Here is a 10,757-nt window from a genome sequence, read left to right as displayed (position 1 = left end):
AGGCGAACTTGCAGGCTTGGGTTGGGTTCTGGGTCGGGGTTTGTTTTGATGTTTTGAAGCCGAATACCCCGTTGGCTTTTGGTGAAAATATTGGTTTAATAAAAAGTTCGGTTTCCTTTTCTTCGCAGCAGCAAGTCTATAATACTGCAATACGCTACATGTGCTCGGCCTGACTGCCCTTCTGAACGCTGCCCAGCATGCTTGTCTGCCGCCCGAATCATCGTCACCGGTGAAGCAAGGAGTGTGAGACTTCCAAAATGGAATTGACTGTGTTGCGAACAGAACAACGCCCATCGACCTCTGCACACCATCGTCAAGGAGCATCCGTAAGCCCATTTCTACACTAATGTCAAAGCGGCATGGATGGAAATGCTCTCTTCCGATAATTTCCGAGACACACTTTTCGGCCCGTACTACTAATACAAATCACTTCCCAGACCGTATCACGTCACGTTTTACATACATATCCCTAACCCTTGCGATCGCACTTGTACTCGCAGCCATCAATCCATCAGCTTCACAAGCATCACAATCAAAATCAATCAAAGTCGATCAATCTTGCAGACGCTGAATCGCTTACAAACGCAACAAGATTGAGAGACTGCAATTTGCAGCGAACCTGGCGATGTGGTCTGTACAGAACCTTAACCCGCAAAGCCCCTCAGGCATCGCCTCCCATGTCAACAATCACCCCCTCGCCCGCACCTAGCTTACTGCGTAGTTACACCCCTGGCACGCGTCCCCACCCTGGTAGCCCTGGCCTTGGTTACCCTGCACAGCAGCTGTTTATCTATGGAGATGCGTGATTTAATAGATTTCGCTGAGTTGTGCGGGTAAAAGATTGGTTGCAAAATGGTAGATTTCAGCGATCTCGCTGTTGTGTTGGTCGGTCGATGTCTTCAAGCGCAAGTGCGATTGCAAGGGTTAGGGATATGTATGTAAAATATGACGTGATACGGTCCGGGAAGTGATTTGTATACGGGCCGAAAAGCCTGTCTCTAATTTCTCACACTCAGAACAAGCAGGTCCTCGACATGGCTGAAAGAAGATATAACTCAATGGAGCTGTTGAAGACACGCTTCGCCGGTAGATACACGACCAAGAATGCATCCTCCTGCCGCTATTTACGCGTGATAGCTTGCCGTCTCTCCTCTGTGCCTCTTAGTCCCCTGCGCCCAGGGTCCGTGTCATCTGTGGTTTTGCCTTCAGAGTTGGCTATGATCTCGAGCACCGCAGATGATGTTGTCAGTGGCATCATACTTTTGTCTCTTGACACGTTCTTGACGTGTTTGACCGCCATGGATAACTACGCTTTGATCCAAGCGGCCTCCCTAGGACGAGAAATAGCACTGCAAACAATGACCAATGCGCCGGCATGTCCCCCTTTTTGGCGAACAGACAGCGGAGGATGAGAGACCTATGACAGATAGAGGGAGGCAGAGCGCGGCTTAACCGCAGGCAAAACTGCTGGATCATTTGACAATGTCTGGCTGACCACATACCATTGTATTTCCCGGATGGTGTCCAATCTTGAGTTGAGGCTTCTCATCATCGGGGCCGGAGTCGGTCATCCTCCTGCGTGACTATCACCTTGTCTACGCACCAAGCGCACTTGACATAATCATCACGCCCCCATCTCACAGGCAGATGGCCACATCGTCACATATCACCATCATGGAAACCTTCACCGACAACATCCGCTGCGGGCTCAAGCAGTCCCAAGGGAGCCAGCTCCCACCCTGTTTGCAACAGCGGTACCCGCAGCTGCTAGGTCGCCTGCCCCCTTTGCCGACAGCGTCGGCACAACCCAGGAGTTCCGCCATGCCGGCTCTCCTCGAGCTGACTCGAGAAGAGGCAGGGCAGTCCTGTGAACATCAGATCAGATGGCTCCCGGAGGCATCCGTTGAGGAAGGGGCAAGTCAACGACAACTGGACTCGGGGTTTGCCACCCTTCTTCTTCAGCAGCAGCAGTCCCAAGTCCCACAACAACAACAACCGCCACGGCAACCTCCTGAACAACCTCGCTTGAAGACCTCCCGGCAGAAGCAACAGGCCGGGCAGCAACCCGAGCAGCCGCTCGAACGAAAGCGGAACAGGTACAAGAGCTCGCCAGAGGACGATCTAGAGGAGCTAGAGAGGAAGCAACGTCTCCGCCAGCTCCGCGTCAAGAACATGAAGACCTGGCAGGAGGGCGCCGTGGCAGACTTGCAGGTTGCCGCCTCTTGTACCTCTTCCGCCTCTTCTTCAGGGGGTTTTGGCACCCTAGGTATCGGCACCCTGGCTGCCTTGCCCTCCTCCTCCGCCGCCACCTCTCCCATCTTCCCCTCTCAGCCTGGCTCAGCACCGTTTGTCCCTGCTGGCGTCCCCGTTTTTGGCTTGGCCAACAGCATCGGACTGACTCAGCCCACCGCCTTCGTGCCCCCTTCCATCCCCTCCTCGCGGATGGAGTGTGCGTTCCAGGCGTGGGGCAACCTCCATGCGGGCGCCTCCGCCTCTGATTCGAACTCCTCCCGTCTAACTCAGACGGCCGACGGGCAGCTGGCGCGGCCAGGCCGGGGGCTGGTCTTGCAGAGGTCGGCATGCCCTGCTACGGGCACCGCTCGGGCGCCAGGGCCGGCACCTGATGCTGCTGTCTCCTCTCAGGACGCAAAGCCGCAGACCCCAGAGACGCCTGCAACCACCCTGGTGGCCCTGTCACCATCCCCATATCCATTACCGCCCGCTGCCCTGGCCGATGCCGAGCGACAGCAACAAGACAACCTCTCTATCTCTGCCATGGCCTCGGCATCGGCCCACCTCCAGTCGCACCCAACTATTACTGCTTCCCCTGGCCCTATCGCTGATGAGCTGTACCCGGAAACCCTGGCGACACAGCCGGGCCATCACCACCACCACTGGCAGCAGCAGCAGCAGCAGCAGCAGCTCGCGCCGGAGCGCTCTCCGGATACGACAGCAACCACGCTGGTTGCTCCCTCCCCGGTCCCTTCCCTCCGCTCCAACCCAGCGGCCGGACAGGAGAAGAGAGGCTTGGCGATGCTGAGCAGCAGCAGCACCACCACCGCCACCATCACCACCACTACCACCGCTGCCGTCCACCATGACCAGGACCCCGACCCCGCGGCCATGGCTGAACCACTTCGGGACTGGGACATGGAATACAGCTGGATGCTCACGGATACAGGATTCGAAGCGGTGTTCGGCTTCGACGCCGATCCCGCAGCCGAGGCGGACCTCGCTGGCCTGGCTGGGAGCAGCGGTTCCGCTCCGGATCTCCTGGGCCTCTGTTTTCCCCCGGATGGGGAGGAGGATCCCATCGGCATGTGGGCCTCGCACCACCACCCAGCGCTACGGGGAGATTCGCTGGCGTCGGCAACGTCAACGGCGGAGGTGGCGGGACGGGCGGAGAGCCCTGCCATGGTGCTCTCTGGGCTGGAGTCGTTGCTGCCGCCTGCGCTGTTCGTGGCGGAGGAGAATCCGTTGGACGAGAATCCCCTGGGCCTTTAGAAGCTCATCGGCGCGGTTGTGGGAGAGTTCCTGATTGTGGTAGGGTTCGCTGTGGAGGCTGGCTTGGTTTTTGCTGTGTTCTGCTTGCCTTCCCTTCTTCTGTTGTTCTTTTGTAGTGCTTCCGGGTTGTTGAAAATTCGGAGGTGTTTCTGGCGTATCAAGAGCGAGACAATGTGAATCGGTGTAGCAGAGTCCCACGGCAAAGGACAAGATAGGGAGGCTTTTGGCAACGTTGGTGTTGAGGGAGCTGCCATGCTGGGCACGACGAGTATCACCGTGGTGGTGACCGTCTAAGATCAAGAACGTCCATCCCATTCACTAGGGGCTGGCTTCTAACAAACGACTTTGGACTTGATAGCCGCAAAGTAACTGATGTAAAGGATTGGGGGGTCCATTTCCCACCCGAAGCACCTTGTACACGGGCACACGCATTCATTCCACAAGAATAACTACCAGCGTATCCATCATTTCGACGGATCGATCATATTCAAACTAAGTACTAAGGCAAGAGGGACACCGCCCGATTGGAGAAATGCATGATATTAATAAAGACAGATGATGCCACATCTATACACAAAAAGCTCAACCTCGTACACATCCTTCCTTCTCCTCCCAATACTCCTCAATTCATCCATTAAGCCGCCACCAGCTGGGGCAGGAGGAGGTCATTGAAAGCCCAGATCAGGGCCTGGAACTGGTGGCTGAAAGCACCACCCGTCCACCAGGTGTCGCGGCGGCCTTGGAGGCTGTTCAGCTTCTGGATGAAGCCGTTCTGCAGCTCCTGCTTGGTGACGTGCATGTGCATGGGGCCGTGGTCCGCCCAGGCGGGGAACTGGACCTGAGCGGTCGAGGCGGGGAGGGTGCCGGCCTGGATCAGCTTGGAAACGGTGTTGCGGATGAGCTGCTGGGCCTTGGCCTTGCTGAAGTTCTTGTCGCCGACCATGAGGACGCGGAAGAGGTTCTGGCCAAAGTAGTCGAAGCGGATGTTGTAGTCGACGGTGGGGAGGACGAGATAGTTGTCCGGGGCGGCAGCGGCGGGCATGTTGACGACGGAGCCGTTGATGGGCAGCGACGGGTGCGAGACAAGACCGGCGTGGACCGTCTGCCAGTTGAACTTGGACAGGACGCTCTGCTCGTAGACGTCGAGGTTCAGGGGCTCGGTGTTGGCCGGGGTGGGCTGGATGGCGATGAGGAGCTTCTTGGTGAAGATGACGGTGGTCTTGCCCGTGACCTGGTTCTTGACGAAGATGGTGTGGAAGAGGGAGGTGCGGATCGAGGAGGTGACGACGCTGTTGTAGAGCACGGCGTTGCCCAGGCGCTGGCCGATCTTCTCGTAGACCTCAATGTTGCGGCCGCTGGCGGTGTAGAGGGCGCCGAGCTGGCCCAAGAAGGTCTTGATCATGGGCTGGCCGAAGGCGCTGAGGACGTACAGGGTCAGGGCGTCCATCATGTTGCCGGCGCCGGAGCCGGTGACCTGGAACACCTGGTTCACGATGGCATGCAGGTTGTGCTTGGTGACGAAGTCCCGGAAGGGGAGCAGCAGATCGGCCGGGATCTGGTTCGGCTGGGGGAAGTTGGTCCAGCCGGGGATAAACAAATCCTCCCAGGGGGCCGTGACGTTGAGGAACGTGGCAAGCGCCGCGCTGCGGGCGGCAGCGTCGGGCGCGGTCCAGTTGACCTGCGCGCCCGTGGTGAAGTCGGCGTACTGGGTGGCGAGCGGGATCCTGGGCGGCGCGGGGCCGGTGGACACGCCCAGGCGCTGGAAGAAGGCCGCGGCCGGGCCGTAGTTGTTGAAGTTCTGCACGCCGTAGTCGAAGGACTTGCCCGAGGCGGGATCGGTGTAGGTCGACACGTGGCCACCCTGAGCGACGGGTTAGCAGGCCTTTCAAGAACGCCTGGGGCGCACGCGCGGTGGGGGCCGACTTACAAGCTTGCTGGCCTTTTCAACCACCACAATGTCCTTGTGGAAGTCCTCCTTGAGGCGGACGGCGGCATAGCCGCCACCAGCACCGCCGCCGATGATGACGACGTCCTTGGTCATGAAGGAGGGGATCCACGACGCGCCGGAGACGGCGGTGGCGGCGGCCAGAAGGCCGCTGGCGATCCTCAGGGTTGGAGCCATGGTGCGTGAGAGATGCTGATGTCTGGATTCCTGTCTCGCGTGGGGGGAGGAGCTTTTGTCGTGGGAACTGCCCTGCGCAGAGATGGGGATGTCAAGAAGGAATGGACGCAGCAGGACGGCTGCGAGCGGGAGTTTTATACACGCTTGTGTTGACGCCAGCCGGCAAGGCGATCGGCCGGGGAAAGGAGGAGTTGCGAACGAGCGACGAGGGGTGAGGGGTTCCAAGGAACGACGATGGCAGTGGAAAAGAAACTATTGATGCAAGGTTGACATTCCAGGAGGGACGGCGCCGGCGTGGTGGTGTCTTTTTGTGTTGCGCTATGATCCCGGGATCATCTGGACGGGACGGCCAAGCCACGTGGGGACCAGGAGGTGCTGTTAGTGACAGTAGCGATGGAACGTGGAGCATCTCGAGAAGCAAGCCGACTGGCCAGAGAATGGCGATGAGAGTGTGGCGTCCCTTGTCGGCGGTGGGCGGAGATTGGCTCGGCTGCAGACGCGAGAGTGCTCCTGGTCTCGCCAGGAACAAGCAGCTCGCCGAGCCGCACGGGCAGCAAGGTTGTGGTTTTTATCACGATAGGGACCCGACTGTATGTACATACATAGTATGTCAGAACCAGATACGAAGCTGGCAACCACATACACGGAGCGTTCCATGGCGCATGCACCATGAGCGCAAGTGAGTTGCTGACAATTGAGGCCAATGGGAAGCGCCATCGCACCTCAACGGGGGTCAAGGAATCCTCCTGCCAACCTCTCTTCATCTGCCGAGGGCTCTGCTCCTTTTGCGTGCGAGTCTGGGCGAGTGCCCTGGTCCCATCTTCATGCAGTTGGTTCTTCAAGTCTGCCCATTGGAGCTCGGCAACACGGTGGACAAGGGTCAGGGGGGGCCAGGGGTTTTCCCCGACCGGCCATCTGCGGTCTCCGGGTGGAGCCTTTCGCGTGGATCGCGTGGCGCCCTGGGCGGGGGAGCTTTTTGTTATTTTTTTGTTCTTGTCCTCTTCAAGACAGCTATCAACAGAACATGACCAAACCGCCATTTCCATCCTCCTCGTTTTTCCCCATTCTGCCCTGTCCCCCGTTGAGCGTGGCGTGTTTCGTGAGATACCGACCCACCACCTGCTCCACACCAGCCCCCGTTGGCATGCTCCTCAAACTTCGTTTGCGTTTACCAGGCTCCATCGTGCTGCTATGGTATATCTTTGACGTAGCAAGGTAAGAAGGCCAAGGTAAACTGGGACAGGGACTGCTTCATCAAGGTGCCCTCCAAAAGCCCCCTCTCCACACCCGAGGCTTTGTGGGCTTTCTTGGTAACTCCACAGTAACTACACGAAGCCATCTATCGCATCCTGTTGCATCATGTGAATATCAGAGGTCCGGCAACCGGCTAGCCAGTCGGAGGTTGGCGCGCAGCTCCATCTGTTTTGTCTGGCTTGTGATGCTGTGGGATCCTCCTTGTGCAGCGGATTGTTTCCCGGTAGGTCCGTTCACTTGGGAGGCCCGAGGGGTAAGCTGACTACGCAGTAGAGGCGATCAGCGAGCTTTCCAAGAACCCCGACCCTGTCTGCCTGCAGTAACTAGCGGCCTCCAAAGAGGCAGTGCGCCAACTCCAGCTTCGGCAAGGAGGACTGAAGGAGGGCTTGGTGTGATCGGCATCAAGTCGACTTCATGTCGGTGCCAAGGCAAACCCTGGTGTAGAATGGTTATTTTGGGACCTCAAATTGCGACATCAACCTTCACACATGGAAAAGACCATGGCAGCCGCATGATCCAGCTTGCGATACGGAGCCTCGATGGCGTAGTCCAGAGTCCACTCCTGACCTTATCGCATAACCTACCATCATCCATCACAGGCCCCATCGCAGGCTCGGAGAGACTCTCGGATGGGTGATGGGCGAGATGCCATTCGGGATGAACACTGTAGTTAGTTATGATGAACGCGGTGCCAGTGCAGAGCAGGACGCTTCCCGGATGCGGTGCCATGACCAGTCTTCTTGCACACGACATGTTGTGCGCTATGTATGGACGGTCTACGGTAAGCTACCTTGCCTACTGTGTAGGTACCAAGGTACCATGAGTCAGGTAGTTACCTTGTGCCATCCTAGTGTACACCCACACGGGGCACACAAACCCTAACTAACTATCCGATGCCCACCGCGCGCATGAAATGCCCAATCTTCTGCCCTGGTGCCGCTTTCGACGACCTGCATGGCACCATTACCACTAAACCACCAAGGTTCTTGACAGTGTGGTGCGTTTGGGTCTTCTTGTCATGTCATGGAAGCGGGGGGAGATCCATGGGCCCGGGTCCTGCTAACTAACTAGTGCGTACCGCCGCCATGGTGATAGCATGCAGAGAAGGTGGGCTAGAGATGAAAGATGCATAACTACTGCGTATGTACACCACACTGATGCATGCTGAAGTTACTGCCGTAGTGACGATGATCGCCTGGGACCTGCAGGTCGCCTCATCAAGTGACGACGCCATCATGCATGTACGCCCTCGGCCCTCAAGCCGGAACCGCGGGACTGGGTCCCACACCCTCATTTTCGGCCCCAGAGCGCCACGCACGCGAAGTCGAAAAAAAGAAGCAAAAAGCAAAACAAGAAAACGCCAACCATGCGCCGAGACGCGCCGTCGGGCGCCCGGCCTCAGCTAAACCTCTTCTAGATGACTTGGCTCCGTGGGGGCAAAGCAAGGGGAAACACACGGGAACGAGCGGGAGTCTGAGCGCAAAACATGCCTACGACCGACGGCGTCTTCGGGACTTGTTGGTAGCACCCGTCGGTCGCCGTCAATCGCGTCCGCCCGACGGTCTGCGCTCAGACACAAGATCCGCCGCGCCGCTGCAATGGATGGAGCCGGCAATTGAGGCTTCAAAGAACTACCCAGGAGCTAAAAACTTTGTTGGAACTACATGCCAGGTATCGAAAAAGGTATCTCGTGTAAGCCTGTGGTATAAGGAGGAGTGATTAATGGAGAAAAACGCCCGTCATGAGCCCAGGGTCTGAAACAAAGGAAACAACAATTAAAACCATCACCGACTTCGGCTGCGGTGTCGCGGACTCTCCTCCATTCCCCGCTACAGACTTTCCTTTTCAATTACAACGCCGCCATCCCCAGTTATTCCCTCGCTTCCTTCACACTCACCCTCACCTCCGTCGTCATCATGATCCCCCTCCCATCATCCGTGGTCAACGCGTGCGGCATCATATGCCCCGCTCCGCTGGCATGTGGTTGGCCCGGGCCCAAAATCATCTCCTCGCTCCCGCTCGCCGTCGGCGAATTTTGCTTGTAGAAGCTCGTGGCGGTGCTAAACGTCTCGCCCGGGCCGTGCGCGACATTCGGCCTCGCGACTCCCTCCTCCTCCGAGTTGCGCATCGCGCTCTCGAGCTCATACTCGCCGGGGCCGCGATGCGAGGCGGGCTGGTCGGTAAGCTTGGTGCCCTTGGAGCCGTAGTACCGGCGGGCCGAGTTGTTGCCGTAATAGCGCTCGGTCGAGTTGAGGCGGAGGACGCGCGCGAAGAGAGGCTTGAGCGACGTGGCGCAGGCGGCCATGATACCGACCTGGAGTTGGAGGCTGCAACAGAAGAGGTCGGTTAGTTGATCATGGCAACGGCGCGCGCGGAGCAAGGAGACGGGAGGGGAACGTACAAGCCCCAGAACTGGATGCTCTGGTAGAAGGTTCTGTCCTTTTCGCCGGAGAAGGCGATTTGGTAGACGGCTTTCACGATACCCAGGGCGACGGCGCTGCAGGCGGGAGCACGGTTAGTCATAATTCTCCCGGGGCGGAGAAGAGGTCCTGGGGAAACCCACATGTATCCCAAGCTGAGAATGACGATCAAGTACATCTTGACCCTCTTCTTCATCTTGAGCGTCCAGATGATGGGGATGGGCAGGCTAGCGAACAGCACGTCGGTGAAGATGTTGAACCCCGTGTTCAGGAGCGCAAACTTGATAAAGGTGGCCAATTCCATGCACTTTCCGGCAACGCTCCTGTTCCAAGAGGCCTCCATGGGCTTGCACTGGACCAGGAACACCATCATGCCGAGGATAGTGTAAGCAAAGACGAAGATGATGGCAACCCACAGGCTCCACGAGTACCAGCGGGTTTGGCTGAGACGAAGGAGATTGAAGCCGATGGACATCTTGAGCAACCCCAGCGCCAACCCGGCCGAGACGATGGACTGGACGAAACCGGCGTGCTGGAACTTGACAAAGTCCCCGGGGGGGATGGTCCATTGATGCTTGCCCAGGCCGAGCCCGGCTTGGACGCAAAAGACGGCGTACCCGACCACGGCGCACAGCTGTGTACATCGACAACATCGAAAGTCAGAGAAAAAGACAATTCCAGTGCTGGAAAGGAGCCGGAAAAAAGAGAAAAACATACCGCTGACAACACCATAAGCACATCATCCTTGCCGAACGTCTTGATGATGATAGCACGAGCGTAGACGCGCAAGCCGACAAAGGCGAGGGCCAGCACGTGGAAGATGGTCAAGACGGCCATGATCCAGGCCGTGTTGCTCTCGCCGGCCTTCGCAGGGTCGATGGAACTGGTCGGGTCCCCGACGGGCCCTACTAGCGCGGAGCCGGTCGGTACGGGCCCGGGCGGCGCCGAGGATGTTGACGAGCTCATGGCAGTCAGAGACGGAGAGGCCTTGCTGCTGTCTGCCGCTGTCGGTATGGATGTGGCTGATGAACGCCGGCAGCGTTCGGTCGGTGGTCGAGCAGGCCGAGACGGCGAGGTCGACACGAGTAGTAGTGTAAGTTCTCCCTCGCGTCTCAGGCTCGGTGAATTGCAGACGAGAATCCGACGAGCAGGCAAGCCCGACAGTCTGGGATGGCGGAGTCGCCGCTCTTATTACGGGGCAGCTATCCGGGGTTGTGTCAAGCTCTTTTTTTTTTTCCTCACGGAGTACTACCCATATCGTTCCTTCAAAGCAACCATCTGCATCTGGCCGGGTCGGACGCGGAGGTGGCTGAAGCCAAATCAGGGGTCGAGGCCCGTTGAAAGTCCCGAAACGAATCTCTGATACCCTCGAACGCAGAGGCTCTGCATGCAAAATGATCACAGCTGCGATGCGATGTCTCACTGCAGACGCCACATCTTGGGTCGCGAGGGCGCCT

The 10,757-nt window shown here is 58.1% G+C and overlaps 4 protein-coding genes across 4 annotated transcripts; 2 read left to right on the top strand and 2 right to left on the bottom strand.

Moving 5' to 3' along the window:
* Positions 1-1,647: 1,647 nt before the first annotated feature.
* On the top strand, positions 1,648-3,504 carry VTJ83DRAFT_6126 (uncharacterized protein; the record flags this gene model as incomplete). Its single annotated transcript, XM_071012803.1, has 1 exon — positions 1,648-3,504. One exon carries the CDS (start codon positions 1,648-1,650, stop codon positions 3,502-3,504), a length of 1,857 nt encoding a protein of 618 aa, XP_070865501.1.
* A 634-nt stretch (positions 3,505-4,138) lies between these two features.
* VTJ83DRAFT_6125 (uncharacterized protein) lies at positions 4,139-5,626 on the bottom strand (the record flags this gene model as incomplete). Its single annotated transcript, XM_071012802.1, has 2 exons — positions 4,139-5,365; positions 5,432-5,626. The coding sequence occupies 2 exons, from the start codon at positions 5,624-5,626 to the stop codon at positions 4,139-4,141; spliced, it is 1,422 nt and encodes a 473-aa protein (XP_070865500.1).
* A 1,144-nt stretch (positions 5,627-6,770) lies between these two features.
* VTJ83DRAFT_6124 (uncharacterized protein) lies at positions 6,771-7,207 on the top strand (the record flags this gene model as incomplete). Its single annotated transcript, XM_071012801.1, has 3 exons — positions 6,771-6,841; positions 6,962-7,103; positions 7,154-7,207. 3 exons carry the CDS (start codon positions 6,771-6,773, stop codon positions 7,205-7,207), a joined length of 267 nt encoding a protein of 88 aa, XP_070865499.1.
* A 1,543-nt stretch (positions 7,208-8,750) lies between these two features.
* On the bottom strand, positions 8,751-10,266 carry VTJ83DRAFT_6123 (uncharacterized protein; the record flags this gene model as incomplete). The annotated part of the gene is made up of 4 exons (XM_071012800.1): positions 8,751-9,207; positions 9,282-9,377; positions 9,444-9,934; positions 10,018-10,266. The coding sequence occupies 4 exons, from the start codon at positions 10,264-10,266 to the stop codon at positions 8,751-8,753; spliced, it is 1,293 nt and encodes a 430-aa protein (XP_070865498.1).
* Positions 10,267-10,757: the final 491 nt, after the last annotated feature.

This window comes from Remersonia thermophila, chromosome 5 (genome assembly GCF_042764415.1).
Source record: "Remersonia thermophila strain ATCC 22073 chromosome 5, whole genome shotgun sequence".
Taxonomy (NCBI): Eukaryota; Fungi; Ascomycota; class Sordariomycetes; order Sordariales; family Chaetomiaceae; genus Remersonia; species Remersonia thermophila.
This window is presented reverse-complemented; position numbering and strand designations above follow the sequence as displayed.